The following is a 20,859-nucleotide window of genomic DNA, read 5'->3' as shown; positions in this document are numbered from 1 at the left end:
AGGCTCTTCCACAAAAAAAAAAAAAAAAAGATTTACAAAAGAAGATGCAGAGGGTATTTCCCAGAGGTGGTGTTGGGTGGGCATTTGATCGCTGGTGGTGGCCAGCGTGTGCCAGGAAATATTGTTATTTCTTCCCTTCTCGAAGCCAGGAGATGATAAACACTGGGCTCTGCCTCCGTTCAGCTGTGATCCATCAAGGCAAGGGGGGGGACTAGCACCAGAGAGCGGGTGAAAGGAGGTCAGTGATTGTGTAAACAGGCACTTTAGAGTTCACCTCGAGCTGGTATTACTGTAATTCATTAGAGGTGTCAGCCCTCTTTGTAGTCCCTTGCTCGGAGAGCCCCTCGCCTGGCAACTTCCAACATCCAGCCTTGCCAGCAGAAAAATAAACTGCACAAGATGTCTTTGCAGGAGACAAAGTTGCAGTTGCAGCATCACCCTTGCGGGGGGAAAAAAAGTGAGATTTAGCATCTTTGCATGTTTTCAGGCCAGACTGTTGCACTAATGAAGGCTCCTCCTCCCCTGGGGCACCTGGTATTGAAGAAATCCTATTTTCTTCTGCCAAACTGATGCGAAGTGAGATGCAATGTGTTGCTTGACCACATCAGTCATGCAGAGCATGCTCACTGCTGAAATTACAGAAATGGCTTAGGGGAAAAAAAGCACAAGGGCACTAAATACACTGTGCTTTCCTGCGGCCAGGATGCAGATTTTGCTTTGGGCAACCCTGAGCCCCCTCTAGACAGGAGATTGGGGAGCACAGGAGGCTGGTGCCTGCGACCCATGGGCTGATGTTGCCATGTAGAGCATCCTTTTCAGCTCAGATCACACCACTTGCACTGAATCTCTATCCAGCCCAGGGTGGTGTGAGGTTTGGGGAGCCCATGTTCTCCTCTGCAGTCCCTGGCTTGTTGTGGTGCTTGGTACCTTTCGTTGGCACCCAGGGATGGAGCGGGGCTTTGCAGGGAGCCAGAAGAGGAGGAGGAGGGCTGTGGCGTTCTTCCTCATCAGAACAGCTTGTTCCCATATCCTTGCCAGCTTGCTCTGCTGCAACACGTCATCAGACTTAAAAGAGCATTAAAATTTTCTCTCCCAACAGTGAAGAAGCCCAGGGCACTATATAAATGGAGGTGTCCGGTGAGCGGTTCATGTGGTGGCTTATGGGGGGGGATGAAGGTCTGTGGGGGCAGCCCAGGGTCTGCAGCAGCTTGGATGGATGCTCTGGCACGGTGGTGCTGAAAGCTGCAGGGAAAGGAGGGAGCGATGGGGTGTTTTGCTCTGCCCAGCAGGTATTAACACCTCCTGGGCAGGATAAAACTGCTCCTTCCAGCCAAAATATCCTAGCAGGTATGTGCTGGAAAGCAGTGGGAGGGACTCTGTGGATGAAAGTGTTGGGTGGTGGCTACTGCAACAGGTTCTGCGTGTCCCTGCACCTGGGAGATGCAGCGTGCTCTCCTAAGAGGAGTTACAGCCTCAGCTGTGTGTCAGCAGGAGATGAGCTGAGCTTCGTGGGTTCTCTGTGCCTTGGTGGGGCCACTCGAGGTGACCCTGGTCAAGCTGAACGTCACCTCCTGATGCTGGGGGCACTGTCCCTGCTGATGCGATAGTAACAGGCAATAAATGCAGAGAATTCAAATCTGCTGCCAGATCTGGTGAACCCCTCTAAGCAACTGGACTTGTTCATTGACAGCCTGTAGGTGACATGAGAACTGGGTTTTCTCAGCATCGAAGGGCTGGAAGTAACTTTTCCATTTGTAATGAATAGCTGAGATGCCCATGACATGAGCAGTTGGGGCTGTTCAAAAGGCACACACGGGAGTGAAATCCCTGGCAAAAATGAGAGATTTTGCATCCCTGCAAAGAGCTGCTTCAGATCAACCGGCCTAAAGCTGAGGCACAGGATAGTCTGGGCAGACAAGTTACTAATAGCAGTTTTCAACAGGCAATGCCCCTGATGTGTTCGTATATTCAGCCTGAAAACTTTCTAGCAAGATTTCCATGTTTCTTTTTTATTATTTAATGTTTTAGATTTGTGTGTTTTCAGGTCACTAACAAAGACTCTTCCTCTGCTGCTGTGGAAGCCCTATTTGCTCCCACCAAACCAGTGTTAAATGAAATGCAATGTGGTGCCTGACCACACTGGTCTGGCCAAAGAAGACAGAGCCCACCCACTGCTGCAATTGCAGAATTTCCTTAGGAAAAAAAAAATGTGGGAGCACTGAATGCACTTTGGGTCACTTGTGGTTTTTGCATCAAGCTCAGATGCTCTGCCCATGGCACCGCACCTTGTTTGGCCTTCAATGCTCCAAACAAATGACAATTAACCCAGGTGACAATTTCCATTTGTCTCTTATCTGCCTCCTCAATGCCATAACCTAATCAAATCCCATCTCTCCACTTGCTGAACTCATTACTGCGGTATCAGAGCGCTGTGTTCTCAAATAAACCCAACCTCTCCTGCCCCATTGCAGGGGATGTGTGCACCGAGGAGGGAAACTCGGCTGTGATAGACCCGTTTCTGATGCTTTTGCACTGGAATAAGAAAGCAAGTGTCGACTCCCAGCTCTGTAGTTGCTAATAAGCCATCTGGCATTGCTTATTTTAATTGCATCGTGCTCCAATGGTGAGGTGACGAGGAGAGAAGGTGTCCTACATTCTTGCGGGCGGCATTTGGTTGGGGATAATTCTGCTGTGCGAGCGGCAAGATCACGGTGCCTGGGCCTTTGATTCCGGGCCAAGGGAGGCAGGTGCTTTCAATATTCACCCTGCTGAGCCACTCTGATGGGGAAAAGTGTTTGTAAGATGCATATTGGTGAAGAGGCTGAGGAGGGAGTTCAGCCTGGGTCGGCAGCAAGTCCTTGGTCCGGGCTGCCCTGTGGCATCGTGTTGCAGCTGTCCCTCGTCACCTCTTGTCCTTCCTGTGCTGCTGGTCACTGTGTGTGTCTCTCTTAGAGGTGTCGGTAGTGTCCTGTCACCCCTTGCTGCTTTGGAGCAGTATTCCCCTCCCTTCCCAAAGCTGCTCACCTATTGCTCCCCGAAATCATCCCTCCATCCATGCCTAGGTGCTGCTGCTGCTCTGCCTGTTTGCACCCCTGTGCCAGAGGCTGTGCTGTAGCTCAGGAAGCCTCTGACCACCTCCACAACCCACACAAAATTAAGCATCTTGCTGTGGTCCTTGGCTTTCCTCTAGTGCTGGAGCAAAACCAGGCCAGGTGTGGCAAGGGCATCCCTGGCTGTGTCACCAGGCTTTCACCTCCTTGTGCCTCAGCTTCCATTTCTGCTCTTCCATTTTCATGTTCAGCCTCCAAGGGCTGAGACCCAGGACTATGCAGGTATGGCTGGTTGCACATGGAGGCTGCAGCTCTTCAGTTTGTTACCAGATGGAGGGGAAAAAAAACCAACCAACCAAACAGGCATTTTGTGGCCTGTGGGATATTTGGGCAGGTAAATCCTTTGGGCTGGGACTTGTATGATGTGACTGTGTCCATGGCAATGTGACAGCACTGATCAGGCTGTCCCTCCTGCCTTACTTTGCCTTACTGGGATCTCATTTTTCTTTCAAATCTTTCCCAGGGCTCTTCAGCTTCCCTCACTCCCTGGGGACAGCCAGCACCCGCCAGCCCCATGTCCTGCTGGCTCTGGCAAGGAGGATAAAGGGGGTCTGGCCCAGGGTTTTGCACAGGGCATGGGCCCCCTTGTCCCACCGGTGCAGAACTGGGGCTGGGCTCCCCTGGCCTGGTCTGGAGTGGGACATCTCTGCCACCTCCACTTGCCGTGGCAGCCCCTCCACAAGTCTTTGGCTCATTGCGGCACAGAGCATCACCGCTCTGGAGTAAGCTGGGAGCCGAACCCTTGAGCTGCTGGACTGTTCCTGCCTCTCTTTGCCTCCCAAATCCTCCCCACCCTTCCTCTGTGCCGGCTCTAAAGCCCCAGGCCCTCCATCCACACAAAAAAGTCTCATCCCTGCTGGATTCCCCAGCCCGGTACATGAACAGACATTTTCATGTCTTTATTTTCCCAGGGTTTGCTGATAAATCCTGTCTCCATAACGCCGGCCTTGACTGACTCATTATCAGGTAACATGCGGCGAGGAAGCGACCCGTGACCCCGCGGCAGTAACCCTTATCGGGACTTTTTTAAAAGCTTCCCTTTTCAACGTGACAGGGGAGTCTTGGGCAAGACGTAGCCAAATAGTGACAGGGTGGAGGAAGGGGTGTGGAGGGGTGAGGACAAGGGGGTGCAGGATGCATCGGGCATGTGGTGGGGGATTATTTCTGCTGGCAGAGTGTGAGGGTGTTTGCTGAGGTTGGGAAGAGCGTCTGCTGGGGGATAAACATTGATCTGGTTCCCAATGGAAGGATCATAGAATAGTTGGGGTTGGAAGGGACCTTCCTGGCTCCCCCAGTGCCCCCCTGCCATGAGCAGGGACATCTGCACCAGCTCAGGTTGCTCAGAGCCCCGTCCAGCCTGGCCTGGGATGTCTCCAGGGATGGTTCAGCCACCACCTCTCTGGCCAACCTGGGCCAGGCTCTCACCACCCTCAGGGCCAACAATTTCTACCTCATGTCTGGCCTGAATCTCCCCTGGGCTGAGCTTGTCCTCACCCAACACCTTGCCTGAATCCACCTGCTCCATGCAGATGGGCTTCCCGGCTTCCCTCAGGGGTTATCGGAAGAAAGCCCGACAGGAGATAAGAGCATCCATGGGGGAAGGTGACATCAGACAAGCTCAGCCTTAAGGCCAAGCCCACAAATTGGGCTGTCCCATGTGCTGCCAACTGTGTCCCTGAGATGAAGGGGAGGCTGTGAGCCATGTCCTTGCTGTCCCCAAACCTTGGCTATCAATCAGGAGGGGGATAATTTCTCTTTTCTCTTCCTCCCAGTTGTTTTTATAGCAAGTGACCTTTCAACCCTCGCCTCATCTGTACAGAGGTGATAAAAGTGTTAGGGCATCACTGTGAAGATGCTGAGGGGTCTGGAGCATCTTTCTGATGAGGAAAGGCTGAAAGAGTTCAGCTGGAGAAAAGAAGCTGAGAGGGATCTGATCAATATCTCCAGGGTGGGTGTCAGAGCATGGACCAGACTCTTTTCAGCGGTGCCCAATGACAGGGTGAAGGGCAATGGGCACAAACTGAAACACAGGAGCTTCCATCTGAACATGAGGAGAAACTTCTTTCCTTTGAGTTACCAGAGCCCTGAAACAGGCTGCCCACAGAGGTTGTGAAATCTCCTTCTCTGGAGACATTCAAACCTCCTCTGGATGTGATCCTGTGTGATCTGCTCTGGTGACCCTGCGTTAGCAGGTGGCTTGGACTGGATGATCTCCAGAGGTCCGTTCAACCCCAACCAGTCTGTGACTGTGTGATCACTGACCTGCGCTCCATTCAGCAGCCCCTCCTAGGGCAAGTGTGGGTGTCACAGGTTTGGCATGAGGTGCAGGCAGGAGCTGCCAGGGTGCCTCAACATTTGGGAGCAGGTATAGAGCTGTGGAGGTCAGAAGAAGAGGTGGAAATCCCATTGCTTGCTTTGTTGCCCCCAGGATAACACCTTGCTGGGGAGAGAGCCCCATGAGGCAGGTGGGAGCGACCCTTGTGCCCCTCACCCTGCACCAGGGCACGGATTGTGCCCTTTGGTGGGCTGAGGGCCACCTGCGTGTGTGGGTCGCTGCTCTGACCCCCCAGCAGGGATTAGCAGGGATGGGTTTTTGCCAAGTCCTGGCTGTCACTGTGTTCCCACCTTTGATCAGGAGTCGACATTCCTGACGTGCTCCATCTCCCACATGTTGTGCTGATCAAAGGCAGCTGTTGCCTGGGCCCTCCCCAAGTCCATTTACACACATGTGCACCTCCCAAAAAATACAGCAATACAAAGGGAACTGAAGGAGGTGGAAGGGGTGATGGATGGAGGAGAGATGCGGCAATCACATCCCCAAAGCAAGGACAAAAGCAGCTTCTCCCTCTAGAGCATCTTCTGCCTCCAGCACAGGGTTCAGCAGACCAGGCTGGGCAGAGTCCCAGCTGCCCAGGGATGAAGCCCTTCAGAGGACAGTTTGTTCTCCTGCTCCTCCCTTGGATCGGGAACTGCATTTCCAAGCACCAGCTACATCCTTAAAGGCAGCTTTTATTTCCTTTCTTTAGGACTGGGCAGGATGATTTGCTCACATGAGGAGGGTCCAGACATCTCTGCTCCCAAATCTAACATCTCCAGCAGCAAAATCAAGGTTGTTTAGGCAGTGTTTCCACTGGCGCTGTTAGTAGAACATCATCTGGGTGAGTGGAGTGCCTTTGTGGGGTGCTGATGCACCAAAATTAGAGAGTGAGTGTGGCTGGCTCACATTCATCCCTGTCCTTGCTGTCATCTGTGGGTTAATCGATTGAAGAAGGTCCTCGGCCAGATTATAGCCCTCTGCAGTAATCCTCCAAGGATTAACTTTGCTCATTTTCCACATGTAAAAGAATAGGGAGAGACTCAAGGTCTGAGTGTCAAGGGAACTCAGCACCTCCAGTGCTCACTGCCATCGAGGGGTGTGGGTACACTCAGAACCCCCCAACAACTCCCAAACCTGCTCGGCAGCACCCCACAAGCACTAGAAGGGCTGCAGTGGGGGGATGCTGTCCCAGCAAGGGTGACCCCAGCTCAGAGTGATCTTACCTTCCCCAGTGTCCAGCTCCCAATCAGACAGGCATGAAGGGCTCCTCAGGTTGTGTTTGTCCTTCTCAGGCAGGGCTGGCAGCTCCTGTCCCCAGCCTGGGGCAGTCGAGGACAGGCTGGCTTGTCACTACAGCAGCTGTCCCGCTGTCATGGCTCTGCCTGCCTGGGATGGCAGCAGTGACAAGCTGTGGCACCTGGGGAAATTGGGGAGAAACCACTGGTGCCCCTTTGGACACCGTGTGGGGGCTGTAGATCAAGAGAAGTACCTCTCTAAAGGCTCCAGTAGATTTTGCATCTGACCTCTGTCTTCTCATACTTGGGGACAGACTGGATCTGCAGCAGCTTCTTTCTTTCTCTCCTTCTCAACAGCACGTTACCTCCAGCGTGTTCACCTCCCTGAGCACCATGTCGGGGACCCTCTGCTCCTCCGCCCCCACCTGCCTCTCCTCACCGAGATATGCCCCCGACACTGTGGTCCCTTGCCCTGACCCTGCTTTCCAAAGTTCAGCTGCTTTGACGGCAGGCAGCCTGTAATACCATTTTACAGCAAGGTGACCCCTGCTCTTTGGTGCTGTGCAAGCCCTTGTCCGGCCGGCTGACGAGGTGGCCACCTAACGCCTTGTGACAGGTCGGCTGGATGGAGCTTGCAGAGGGACCTGCATCTTCCCCCTCCTCTCAGTGGTGGGGTTGACAGCGCTGGGTCCCCTCAGGACGGGAGGCGGGTTGGAGGAGTGAGGACAAAGGGACAGTCATTGCCCGGACCCATCACACCCCCCAACGTGAAGGTAACTGAGGGGACAGGAGGGCAACCTTGCTTCTCGCTCTGAATGGCACCCTGGCTGTGTGTTGATGTTGTGTCACCTTTGTCAGGCATGTCACCTCCCAGTCACCCTCTGCCTCGCTGCTATAAGCCGGTTTAAGAGAGAAAACTTGGGCAGAGTTGCTTTTTCTCTCCCTTTCCAACCCAGGTCCCAGTGTGGCCGCCTGTGTCCATCCTCTCTGCTGCTGGGGGCCCCTCCTGTGTCCCCAGGCACTGCTGCAGGGACAGTCTGCGGCATGGGGACAGGAGTATCTCTCACTGGCATCATCAAAGACAATAGCTTCCACGGGGGAAAAAAAAATCAAAACCAATTTATTTAGTCTCTTCCCCAGTTTCTGCTTTGGAGAAGGGACTGTTTGACCTGCACCCAGTGAACTCCCCAAGCTGGCTGTGCAATGCCCAATCTATCCCCTCTCCAGGCCATGTGCCAGCAGCAGAATGGGTAAGGATGATCTTCAGGACAGATATTCAAGCACTAGGAGCTGCTTTCCAAAACCTCCCTTGAGCCTCAGTTTCCCTCTGTCTGCCCAGGGCTGGAATACCTGATCAGAAACGAGTCCGCTTTGGGGAAGGACCTTCCATGGTGCAGCAGAACCACCTGCTGAAGGAACAACTCTCTTATCTCTCTGCTGCACTGCAAATCTCTGGTTTTCCAGAAAAAAAAAAAAAAAAAAAGTGTGTGTGTGTGTGTGTGTGTGTATATATAGTTCCAACTATCACTTTTGCAAACTTAAAAACTTGACCCACCATGGGAAGCCGAAACCACAAAGGAAATAAAATCTAAAGTCAGTATTTGTAAAGCTTGTGCTTCTATATTGCATTTTTGTATCTAGGGACGGTTAAAATATGTTGTTTTCAAATAAGTGAGATTAGCAAAGCATCTCCATGAACTTTGCAAAAGCCACATCCCCACATAGACACTGAGGTTTCTTGGCTGGGATCAACAGTCAGCTTGGGTGCTTGGCTCAGCTAAGCCCTTCTCTTCCAAGCATCACTGGAAAACTGGCTCTTTCTGGTCCTGGGCACCCTCAGAGGATGCAGCCTCTGCAGCCAAGTGCTCTCACCTGGGGAAAATCAACCCAAACTGCAGGAGGGGCTGGTAGGAGGGAAATTGCAGCCCCAGGTGAAGTTGTGGCTGGAGGTGAGGACCCACTGAGAGCAGAATTGTTGGCTCTGGCCAGGGGACATCTTTGTCCCAGCAGTACCAGTTAGGAGGCAAGGATGGTGCTGTCTGAGCAGGAGCTGGAACCGCTGCCGGCTGCGAGCAGCAGGTGAGGAGGAGATGGGGAGGGAAGGAAGGAGGGGGCAAGTGTCTTGGAGAGGACAGGAGTGACAAGGACAAAGTCTGGATGTGTTAGTGATGGTGTGTGGCCCTGTCAGTGCCAGCCTTGATCCCAAGTGACAGGGCTGACAGGTGGCCAAGGACGAGGCAGGAGCAGAGGGCAAGGGGGGGCTGGAGCTGGGTCCCTGGTGCCGTGACACTTGATGAAGTCCCCTTGGAAGGGGGGACGTTGCCCCAGGTCTCCTCCCCTGGGCTGGGCAGGAGTAGCCACCAGCGCTGGGATAAATTGGATTTGGAGCCAAACTGGGGTGAAAAACTAGTGAGGGCTGTGCCGAAGCTGAGGGCTGTCCTGAGCATCTTCCTCTGGGAATAACAGTGTAAAAAGAGATTTCAGGCTCGGGTCGCTGCCTCTTGTGTAAGGCAGGACTGTGAGCAAGAGGGGATGCCTGAAGGAGAACGGTCCCACTTTCCCAAATTACATTGTCCCTTCTGGCACTGGATGCTGAGGTAGGAGAGGACCATCAGTGTTTAATAACCCCCAAGGGATTTTTCCTTTATGATTTTTGGCCGCTTTTGTCTGCTGGAGCTTGTAGAACACATCCCCCGGCTGGGGTGTTTTTAGCTGTTCTCTGGAGAAAAGCTGCTTTTCCTCAGTCCCGTTCCCCTTCCCTGCTGCCTGGGCAGGGCGGCGGGACACCTGCGGCTTCACCGCGCGTTAAACCCAACTCCTCGGCAGCCTCCGCGGGGGTTTTGCTCCGGTTCGGGGCTGCTCAGCGCGGAGCCGCAGCGGCGGGCGCCGGGCTCCCTCCTCCGGCCCCGCGGAGCAGCGCGGCCGGGCCGGGTGGCTGTAGCGGCAGACTCCGCAGAAACCCGGGGGTGGGCAGCGGCGTCCCTCTGCGAGGAGGACACACACAGTCTGCCCGGTCCCTCCCTCTTGATGCTCAAGGTTGTGCCCCCAGGCTCCTCCGCTCCGGCCAGGCCTCGCCCGTTGCTAGGGGCTCGTTGCTAAGGCTGTTGCTAAGGGCAAGACCCGGAACCCGCCCCTGGCGCCTGCGCGGTGCGGCGCCTCGCTCACGTGACCCGACGGGAAGATGGCGGCGCCCGCGGGCCGGCGTGTGCGGCGCTGAGCGCGGCCGGGCCGCTCCGGTTTCTGTCGCCACCATGTCGCGGCTCATCGTGAAGAACCTCCCCAACGGGGTGAGCCCGCCACACGGTTGCGGCGTCTGCGGGCTGGAAGGGGCCTTCCGGGCCTAGAGCTGGGTGTGAGGGAACACGCCGTGGGCCCGTGGGCAGGGAGAGGCCTCGGGAGGGGAGGGGGCCCTCGGTGTGGTGGGAACGAGGGTGAGGAGAGAGATTCTCTGGGAGAGAGGGTGCTCGGTTCGCGGTGGGGAAGGAAGATGTGGTGGGGTAGCGGGGGGTGGCCGGGGGAGGGGACACTTAGGGGGGAAGATGTGCTGGGTCCTTGTGGGAGAGCGGGGAGGCACCTTTAGGGCAGGATGGTGGGGGGGCCCGGGCAGGGGGTGCCGCGGGAAAGGTCAGGGAGTTGCCCTGGGGGGAGGCAGAGTGCGGGGCAGGGGCTGGGGAGGTGGCCCGGAGTGTGAGTGTAGACCCCCAGGGTGGGGGAGCGGAGCTTGTGGCCGCTGCCCTGCTCTAGTTCCCCAGGAGCTGGGTGCGGGTGTTCACTGCGCTGCTTTGCCGCCATCTGCGTCCCCTGGGAGGGTGTCGCTGTCCCTGTGGTTGAACTGGGGGCTGGACTGTGGGAGACCAATGCTGTGGGGCCTGGGCTCCCCCGGAGCTGGTGCAGCCTTTAGGTGTCTTTGCAGACAGAGCTGTGCGTGTAGTGGATTTGTGGAAGTGAAGCCATTTGGTAGCTGATGTGTGAGGAAAGGCTGAGAGAGCCAGGGCTGTTCAGCTGGAGAAGAGAAGCTGAGTGAGATCTGATCAATGCTGATAAATATGTCCAGGGTGTTGTTAAGGGGATGGGACCAAACTCCTTTCAGTGGTGCCCAACAATAGGATGAGGGGCAACAGGCACAGACTGAAGCACAGGAGGTTCCATCTGAATATGAGGAGGAACTTCTTTCCTGTGAGGTGCCAGAGCCCTGGACCAGGCTGCCCAGAGCAGGTGTGGAGTCTCCTTCTCTGGAGACATTCAAACCTGCCTGAACACGATCCTGTGTGATCTGCTCTGGTGACCCTGCCTTGGCAGGTGGGTTGGACTGGGGGATCTCCAGAGGTCCCTTCCAACCCCAACCACCCTGTGATTCTTTGTGTTTTGTGGGTTTTTTAATCAGTGTTGCCACAATACAATGTGGTTCCTGCAGCACTTTGGAAACCCTCTGATAGCAAATGTTTTGCTTTGGACGCAAAACATCTGTCATTGCATTGCTGATTTGCCTTCCCCTTGTCCTTCCTCATTTCCCAGATGAAGGAAGATCGCTTTCGGAAGCTGTTCGCCGCCTTTGGCACGCTGACCGATTGTTGCTTGAAGTTCACCAAAGACGGCAAGTTCCGGAAATTTGGCTTCATTGGTTACAAGTCTGAAAATGAAGCTCAAATGGCACTGAACCACTTCAACAGAAGTTTCATAGACACTTCCAGAATCACAGTGAGTTCATCTTCAAAAATATCTTCTTTGGTCAGAACAACAATGCCAGGTTTTGAGCTGTCATACTCTGAGCTTTTGAACTTGAGGTCACTTTTCATGTGAAGTCAATTCATCTTGCTGCTCTGGACAGAGGATGGTTCACGATAAGCAGGATAACTTGTTTGATTGTGCTTAAATGTGCACAGCAAACTGTTCTCCATGTGCACTGAACTTGTAGCCCTGTGTGTTTAAAATGAACATCTGGACGGAGTTGCCTGTTCTTCCCCTGCACATGTACTCTCCATCCTGTCAGGGTTATTAAGACTTGTTCCTGAATGAGGCTTATCAGGCAGAACCAGACTGTTGAATATATGTTTAATTAAAGATCTGATCGATTCTTTTCAGGTGGAGTTATGCAGGGCTTTTGGTGACCCTTCAAAACCCAAAGCCTGGAGTAAGCACTCTCAGAAGGCCCCTGCCTCAGAAAAACAGCCAGAGAAACCTGTGAGAAATGCAGCTCCTGCAGGCACAAAGAAAGTGAGTGTGACTTGTTTCTTTGAGGCTCTGGTGTGTGTTGGGATTTGGAAGAGAGAAGAGTGGCCCAGTGTGTGGGGAAGCGGCCAGAGCAGCTGAGACAGTGAGTGTTGGAGTCCTGGTATTTTCTGCCCTAGGATCTGTGTTCCCTGTAGTGCTAAGTTACCTGAGAAATTATCTTGGCTGTGCTTCTTATAAGCCTTTCTAAAAATGCTTTTTTTTTCTTTTTTTTTTTTAACGCTAGGATAAAAAGAAGAAAGATCCAACAGAAAACTTAAAGCAGGTGAGCTGAAGTTAAATTGCAATCTCTACATTCTTGCTAGCTTATTTAAGAGCGAGAGCTGAGTAACTCTTGTTAAATCATCAAGGTGTATTATTTAACCAACTCTGTGACAGACCAATTCTGCTGTAACAAACATGATCCTAATGATCTCAACACTGGGGACTGATTTTTTTAAATTGCCATTTACTCCTGCATGAGCACACGCTGCATTCAGGACAACCTTGTTTGAAGAGTTCTGGTTTTTAACCATACGTGAGTGTTCTTAGGTTTAACTTGTACATTTTTTCCTTTTCGATTTTTTTTTTTTTTAAGTGTTTTCTAAACATAAATTACAAAAAAGAAATAGTAGGACTGAAAGATCTTGAGAAGAATTTAGTTGTTCAAATGCTCACCTTGTTAGTATAAAGGGGACTCCTCTCTTAGTGATTTTTTTTTTTTTTTTTTAACATTGCTGGAAATGAGATTAGATCTTTGAATTCAAACACACTACTAGCTCTCCCATGTCTGTCCTCACAGCTTGTCTGATTTCTTTATTTTATTTTATTTTTTTTCGACAGCTGGAAGGAGATAAAACATTCCAGGAGTTCTTGGTGGTTCATCAGAAACGGTCTCAGGTGGCCACTTGGGCTAATGACACTTTGGCAGAGGAGCTCAAGAAGGGGAAATCCAAGGCAGTGGATGATTATCTCAACTTTGACTCGGATGAGTCTGAGGAGCTGAGTGAGGAGGAGGAGGACGGGAATGAACCCTCCGAAGATGAGGAGGGCACTAAAGGTACCAAAAGGGTCAATTGCCCGTTGTGTGTCTTTGTCTCAGGGAATGTGGGAGCAGGTGTGTTGATGGGACCTAACTCGGCGTCCTGCCTCCAGATGGAGACGGTGTAATCAGGAAGGTGGTTTCTCAAGCATGAGACTCTGTGTGCTGCGGATCCATGGATGTTTTCCTAGATTTGAGGAAATGTGGGAAATGCAGCTTCTGGTATTAAGGAGACAGCATTTCTGTTTTCCCCTAGGTCCTTAAGTCAGTGTCTACAGAAGAGTAATAGGGCAAACAACTGCATCTTTTCCTTAAATGCTCTCCTGGCCTTTGGCTGCTTTCATCTCCAGGATGTCCAGAGCTGGATGTGGTTTCTGTTTATTTAGTAACCTGTAGCTGATGTCTGTGAACTTGCCTGCTCTGCCTTTGGTGTATATTTCTGGAAACGCTGATGTGTCCTTGAGCTGATGGGAATGGACAGAGTTTGGTATCTTGGAGCCTGAAAGGAAAACTGTATCTCGTGGAGTAATGGGTTAACTTGGAAGACTTGAGAAATCTGGGCTGCAGCCTGATGTATGTCTTCTTAGAATCCTGTGTCCCTGCAGAAGCGATGAATGTGGTTTTGGAGCCTTTCTCCCTCCCTACGTGGTATTTCCTTATGCTGTTCTGTTGGAGCGAATGGCGCTTTCCCTCCTGTTCTTCATCTCTCTTTGGGTAACTGAAATATAGGTGCAATCGGTTGATCTTTGTTGGAAGGGTGGAGTGTTTTGGAGAAACAGTTTCCTCTCTCCTTTGTCCTGCAAAAGTAAACCAAACACTTGAAAACCTTCTCTGGGGTCTGCTTGAAGTATTTAGTTAAAAAGGAGACAAGATACTCTGCCATGGAGTTCCTCAAGCTCCTTTCTGATTTGTTTTATACACGAACTGTTGCTTTGAAAAACAGTGATCCAGACTGTCAGTCTGGAAGTGCTGAGATAAAATTGTTCTGCTATTCTCAAGCCTTTTCTTCACGTGGAAGGGGTAGAGGAGAGGGAGATGGTTCTTATGATTGTGTTAGTTCTCAGCTTTTACCTGACTGGACAGAGCAGCAGCATCTGTGTGAAAAAAAAACTTCTGTGGTCTCTCCGACAGCAAAGAAAAGAGGGAAGAAGGCAGCTACCAGCAAAGACCTCTCAGATATGGATTACCTGAAATCTAAAGTGGTGAAGGATTCTTCCTCCTCATCCAGTACAGAGGACGAAATGGACAGTGAGGACAGGGAAAGTGAGAGCGAGCAGGATTCGGGCATCGGAGAAAACAGTGGCACCCACACAGAGAAAAGGGGGAAGCCAAAAGCCCAGCAAACACACCAAGAGGTGCCAGTGCAGAAGAAGACAAAAGGATCCACATTAGAGGTAAAGCGGAATTAGACTTTTGTCTTATCTAAAGCAGGAGCTTGATAGGATGTGCGTGTCTGTCAGTCCTTCCAGGGATGAGCTGGAAGCCCAAGGTCTGTGAGACCCTCAGGTATCAACCGTCTTGGCTCACTGAGTGGGGAGCTGTTACAAATGTTTGCTGGATCTCCTCTTAGTGCTGATTGAATTTACCCCTCCAGAAAAGGGGGCACTTCCTAGCAAGTGCTATTAGTGCCCTTTTCAGAGGCTTTTCTACTTCTCCTGTGTCCGTCTCTGCAGGAAATGCTGTTCTGCAGAACTCGGATTTTAGTGACTGGGTTTCACTATCCCAGCCAAACCTCGTGCCCTCACCTGGTACCTCCTGCCCAGACTGCGAGAATCTCTTGATTCTCTCTCCCACTTTTCAGCCTCCTGCTTGTTGGATAAGACCAGCTTGTTGTGCTGTGACTTGCTGTTTTTCACTCAGCTTTTATTTCCGTTTTTTTCTCCCCTCACCCCCATGCTTCTGTTCAGAACCAAGGCAGCTCAGCGGGAGGCAGCACACCACACACAGTGAAACTTCGTGGTGCCCCCTCCAACATCACTGAGGTAAGCTTTGTTATGGAGCTGGGAATGGAGACTCAAGGGTGTTTTCAGTGTGCAGTTAGGCACGATTTTTGCAGAGGTTTCTGTCCCCACTTATGGAGCTGTTTTGAGGGTTGTATGGGTGATTGGGGAAACTTTTGGACTGGCTTTGTGCAAGGATGTTGTATGTTGCATGTAGCATTTTTATAGCCTATATAAAAAACCTTAAGTCTGAAATGTGCTGCTTCCTGTATCTGAGAATAATTTAAACAATTAACAATTATTCCTGCAGCAAAAGATTCGTGAATTCTTCTTGCCTCTGAAGCCAGTGGCAATCCGGATAGGGAAAAAAGCCCGGGGGAAGAATTCAGGTAATGTCTGCATGTGGTAGGGGGGTTGCTCTGTGAGTTGATGATCTCTCAGTCATACCTCTGCTCTTTCCACCTGCAATTCCAAATCGCTGCCTCGTGTCCCGATTCTCGCATACCTTTCTGTGACATTGCAGCTCATCTGCCCTACTTGCTGTCTGCAGGGCAGAACGTGTTTGCTGTGCTCCCTCAGGAGTAGCAGCAGGAGCCTTTTCTTTCATCTGCCTCTGAAATGTTCCTAAACTTCCCAAACGAAGCCAAGGAAAGTTTGTTTGTTTGGTTTTTTTCCTCTGGGATAACTGCAGCAGCACCTGGGGGCTTTGCTGACCTGTGCATATCGGCTGCAGAGCAGCCCTTACTGCGGCTCCTGGAAGTACCACCCATCAGAAGAAGCGTGGAGCAGGTCCTCAGAGCTGGCAGGGAACTTTGCTTTATGCTGTTTTGCTTTTGTTGCTTGCCAGCAGATGTATAAATCCTTTACGCTTGTAGACTCCTGTGAAAACCTACCTCAGCTGTTAAATGGGGCTGCTCTGGTTTGCATGTAGAGAATAAGCATTTAAAAGGCAGCTTTCCAGTCTGCCGTGGCCATTTTCAGGCTGATTGAAACTTTAACAGGAGCGGAATGCATTATCTATAGGAATCTATATTAAGGAAAGCCCAATTCACCCTTAATTAGCCAATTAGTGGTTGTGTGTTCCCCACATGATGCTCAGTTGAACCTTTCCTTCCTCCAAGGTTATATCTTTGTTGACTTGAAGAGTGAAGCAGACATGCAAAGGGCCTTGAAGCGGAAAAAAGAATACCTGGGTAAGGGCTGTTTGTTCCTTCTTGCTCTGGCTGATGTGGATGGCCGGGTGCTCAGCTGCTGGAGTGTTCGCTGCAGAAGTATCTGCTGTTGTTTCAGTTTTTCCCAGGCAGATGGCAGGGGAGGTTTCCCCTGCTCAGCTGACGCGGGATAAACCAAGAGCAGCACAGAATTGGCAGGGGATTGAGCTGTCTGTGTGTCTTGCTCTTTGGCCCTCGATTTTTGTCATGTTCTTGAAGCCTATCTTGCTCTTAAAATTAAAAAATTATAATTTTTGTAATAATGAATTCAAAATGATATTGTTTAAATCTCGTTGGGATAGTGCAGGGGATTTGTACAAATGATTCTGTAAGCCTGTGTTTGAAACCTGTGCTTGACCTAGTCCTTAGTGGAACTACTAGAGTTATATTTGCAAAAATCTTACGCAGAATAAGAGCATCTGCTTGGAAACCTGTGGACAGGGTTGGCACAGGCAGAAAGGCTGGAGCTCTCTGAAAAGAAGGGAGACTGTGGGGTTGTCTAGCAAATGTTATCTTGGTTTTTATGAAGACTTATGTCTTGCAGCTCCCATTCCCCCGTTTTGTTTAAATCAGGCAGAGTTCTGCTCAAAGCTTCTGTCACTACTGTCAGCCCAGGCAGTTTGTGCACCGATATTGTTTGCCCATGGCTTTGGGAAGCAACTAACCTGCTTCTGTGTGTTTTTGGGGATTAGGTGGCCGATGCATTGAGGTATTCCGATGCAGGAATACCCCAAAAGAAACCGTTCCAGCCAAACCTGATAACCAGCCGTGGCAAAGAATAAAGAGGGATGATGAGGAAGAAGAGGACCTGGCTGAATCAGGGAGACTCTTTGTCAGGAATCTTCCCTTTAGTAGCACTGAGGAGGACTTGGAGAAGATCTTTTCCAAGTATGGTAAGTATTTGCTCTGGGACTTGCAGGGCTACATCTTTCCTCTGTGCACACAGAGGTTTTCTTGCTGGTTGTGAATGGACAAAGCTCCATGTCCCACAGCTCTTGAGTATGGACGGAATCCCATCATCTTTATTCCCTGGTGTGTGGCTGCTTGGCTGTGACACCGGTGCTGGCTCTGTGGAGGTTTAGATTGGATATTAGGAAGAATTTCTTCCCGGAAGGGGTTGTTGGGTATTGGAACAGGCTGCCCAGGGGAGTGGTGGAGTCACCATCCCTGGAGGGGTTGAACAAATGCGGAGATGAGGTTCTCAGGGACATGGGGCAGTGCCGGGGTGGGGGAATGGTTGGACTTGATGATCTTGAGGGTCTTTTCCAACCCGAATGATTCTGTGATTCTGTGCTGCTTTGCATGAAGCATGTACTGCTGTGTGCACCTGCCCTTACCCCTTTTTGCAAGGGAACCAAAAGCACCTGCTGCATGAAATACTGCTCACTCAGATTTCTAGATACTGTAGGTAAGAGGTGAATCTCTGAGATACATCCCAAATTCACATTCATGATTAGCATGTCAGGTGGAAGCTTGAAGCTTCCCTTTTCTAGCTCAAAGTTACACAAATTTAAGGTTGTCTTAGCATTAGAGTGTCCTGGGCAGGGAGAGAAGGTTGATTGTCAAAATCTTTGTTCCTCGCTGAAGATAAATGCAGCTGCTCAGAGCTTGCCTGGTTTGTGTCATGTGTCAAAGCCCTGTGAGCTGGCACACGGTGTGCAACCAGACTTGGGGTGCGTTTTCTGGGCCTGCCGTGTCATTCTGTACCTCCTCACCCACGCTGGTGGGTGCTGCGCACCCTCTGCAATATTCAGAGCTGCTTCCCGGCTCCACTTCTCCCTGGCTTTGGCCAGGAGGTGCCAGTTCAGAGTGTGTGGTGGCCACATGAGGACATGTCTCACAGAAGGACCTTGCCTCTTGCAGGACCCCTCTCGGAGATCCATTTCCCTATCGACAGACTGACCAAGAAACCTAAAGGATTTGCTTTCGTCACCTATATGATTCCTGAGCATGCGGTGAAGGCCTACGCGGAACTGGATGGGCAAGTGTTCCAGGTACGGTGATGGATGGTTTTCCTGCACTGTTGGACCGCAGTGGGTGGGAATGTCTGTTAATAATGTGGCCAAGTGTTCACTTCTGTGCTTTGCTGAAAAGGTTGAACCCTTTTGCCTTGCAATATGAGAACACAGTTACTTTTGGTACAGTACTCTGGTTTGAACAGCCTCGCAGGTACCAAAACCTGAGCTAGAGGTGGAGAAGGAAATCTAAGGCTCAGTCTTGCACGGTGTGTGGTTACTCTGACTTGCTGTCATGTCTCCTTTGGGAAGGAGGGTTCCCTCCTGCCACTTAGACTGCTCGACTAGGAAAGGCACCAGAAAATTTCCTCCGTTCTGCTTAGCTCATGGACTTCTGTGGGTTATTTCAGAGCCACCGGACCTCTTCTTTCTTTCTTCTAGGGTAGAATGATGCACCTTTTACCATCCACAATCAGAAAGGAAAAAATCGAAGATGCAGATGCAGAAGGGTCTTCCTCCTACAAAAAGCGGAAAGACGCCAAGGACAAAGCCAACAGTGCCAGGTACAGAGGTGACTTGTAGCGGAGCAAGACAACACAACCTGCCAAGTGCCCAAGTGACAGGAATGCACATGGGGCCTTTGCAGGGCCTGTAGATATAGATTGCTGAAGCCAATTAAGCATTTGTTGTGCAGCTGTTTCCTTTCTCTCTTATCTACTTGATTATTTTGTCCAAGTAGCTCTAGTAGTTCAGTGAACAGCAAAAATTGAGAGAAACGTGGGTTCGAATGGCTTTGTGTATGACTTTTGCTCTATAAAATAAAAGTTGGTCAGCTGTAATTCTTTAGGGTAGTGGTTTCAGACCAGTTGGGTCTTTCTCTTCTACTTGTCCACCTGAATTTCTAAAACTTGTAGGAACTTTTTTCTTTCTCTGTGACCAATTAGTTTGAAAGAAGTGGCCGATCCTTTCTAACTTGAAGGGAAAGGGATGCACCTTGCATGGGCTTTGTGCTTTTAGGAAACCAGTTGAACAAAACGTGTTTCTGTGAGCCAAGATATGAACTTCCAGCTGTAACTGCAGAGCTGTGGGCAGTGACCTCCAGGGAAGCAGAGCGAAGCTACCTCCAGTGCTGCCTTTCTGTTTGCTCTCTGGTCATGCCTCCCTCATCCTGTCCCTTCTCTAAGATTGTTCCATCCTTCTTTCCCTCAAACTCTTCACTCTGGTGGAATTCAAAGCTGGTTTTGCCCAAGACTGTTGAGAGGCACCAGTGGAAGAATGAACTGGATGACTCTGAACCTGACTCTCCATTCTCTTTCCAGCTCTCACAACTGGAACACACTGTTTGTGGGGACAAACGCCGTGGCTGATGCCATTGCTCAGAAGTACAATGCTTCCAAAAGCCAAGTGCTGGATCATGTGAGTTGGGTTATTGAGCAGCTGGGGTGGGACATGATTTCCCTATCGGTTACGTCGTGCCCAGGTCCTGTCTGGTCTTGCACAACAGAAGCCTCTGTGTATCCACGAACACCACAGAGGCTGAGAGATCAGTGGTGCTGTAGCCTCCCTGTGGGATCTGAGCCTAGCAATCCCTTTGTCACTGGAAGACAAAGTCACATTCCCAGCTCTCCTGCCCTTGAATTTTTTGTTGGGAATTTTCACCCTAAAGCTCAGGTCCTTCCTGGAAACTGCATTTTGCCTTGGGAAACGTTCTGACTCCAACAGCAAAACTCCCAGAAGCTTCTACATGCTCTCTGCCAAATTCCCGCTGCATGTGCTTATGGGAGCAGCAGGTGCCCAGCATCTACCTGGATCAGGCTCTTTGCTTCCCTCTTTTGCGCTTTGTCACATTGTCACCTGATGATCTTTCCTGCAGGAGAGTAAAGACAGTGTGGCGGTGAGGATCGCTCTGGGAGAAACCGAGCTGGTCCAGGAAATTCGCCGGTTCCTCATTGAAAACGGAGTCAGCCTGGATTCCTTCAGCCAGGTGAGATGCCCAGCTGGAGGCAGCAATGTGGACCTGCCTCTTCTATGTCACGGCCTAGTTCTAGTGTCCTCAGCTCTCTTCAAAATTAGTAATTAACTCCTCAGTGTCTGGCAGGATTGAACACTTACATGGGTTAGGAAATTTTCTGTCCTTTTGAAAATGCAACTGCCTTCAGGATGGTTGAAATATGTGGTGTGGCGGCTTATAGTATGATGGTCAGCATGCTGTAGGCAGAGGAGGAGTCCCGTGTCCACACCAGGGTGGATCTGGAGCTGAAACCTCCATGCACAAGCATTAGTGGAGCAGGAGGAGTCGTACTAGGATGTGAATCTTGGAATCATGGAATGGTTTGGGTTGGGCAACCTGGGCCAGGCTCTCACCACCCTCACGGTGAACCCTTCTTATAGGGAGTGTTTTCTAAATGGCTTTTGGCCCTCTTGGATCCTGGGAAGGGGTGACACAGAGTGAGAGAGCATGGCACACGGCATCTGAAATCTTCAGTCAGTAAGATACTGGGTTTTGCTTTTTTAAATCTAATCTCCTCCTTTTTCCCCCATCAAATGTGGCAGGCTGCTGCTGAGCGGAGTAAAACGGTGATCCTAGTCAAGAACCTCCCCGCCGGCACCAGCGTGGCAGAGTTGGAGGACGTCTTTGGCAAACACGGCAGCCTGGGCCGGGTGCTGCTGCCGGAGGGAGGCGTCACAGCCATCGTGGAGTTCCTGGAGCCGACAGAGGCCAAGCAGGCGTTCATGAGGCTGGCCTACTCCAGGGTGAGCGCGGGTCTCAGCTGGTTGGGGAGCTGCGGAAAGGAGCATTTGCCGCAAATGTGAAATACCGAAGGCTTTTAAGGGAAGTGA

The 20,859-nt window shown here is 51.1% G+C and overlaps 1 protein-coding gene across 1 annotated transcript in view; it reads left to right on the top strand.

Annotated features, from left to right (window-relative positions):
- The first annotated feature begins 9,839 nt into the window (after window positions 1–9,839).
- RBM19 (RNA binding motif protein 19) overlaps window positions 9,840–20,859 on the top strand; it is a 64,212-nt gene continuing 53,192 nt past the window's right edge. The window contains exons 1-15 of the mRNA XM_065646267.1: window positions 9,840–9,949; window positions 11,178–11,360; window positions 11,745–11,876; window positions 12,118–12,156; window positions 12,714–12,930; window positions 14,044–14,306; window positions 14,820–14,894; window positions 15,163–15,241; window positions 15,974–16,045; window positions 16,756–16,956; window positions 17,927–18,057; window positions 18,460–18,581; window positions 19,338–19,434; window positions 19,892–20,002; window positions 20,572–20,772. Coding sequence (XP_065502339.1) covers window positions 9,914–9,949; window positions 11,178–11,360; window positions 11,745–11,876; window positions 12,118–12,156; window positions 12,714–12,930; window positions 14,044–14,306; window positions 14,820–14,894; window positions 15,163–15,241; window positions 15,974–16,045; window positions 16,756–16,956; window positions 17,927–18,057; window positions 18,460–18,581; window positions 19,338–19,434; window positions 19,892–20,002; window positions 20,572–20,772 — 1,959 coding nt within the window. The 5' untranslated portion in view covers window positions 9,840–9,913. The remainder of the gene's footprint in view (window positions 9,950–11,177; window positions 11,361–11,744; window positions 11,877–12,117; window positions 12,157–12,713; window positions 12,931–14,043; window positions 14,307–14,819; window positions 14,895–15,162; window positions 15,242–15,973; window positions 16,046–16,755; window positions 16,957–17,926; window positions 18,058–18,459; window positions 18,582–19,337; window positions 19,435–19,891; window positions 20,003–20,571; window positions 20,773–20,859) is intronic.

The sequence above is a fragment of the Caloenas nicobarica genome, chromosome 16 (genome assembly GCF_036013445.1).
Source record: "Caloenas nicobarica isolate bCalNic1 chromosome 16, bCalNic1.hap1, whole genome shotgun sequence".
Taxonomy (NCBI): Eukaryota; Metazoa; Chordata; class Aves; order Columbiformes; family Columbidae; genus Caloenas; species Caloenas nicobarica.
This window is presented reverse-complemented; position numbering and strand designations above follow the sequence as displayed.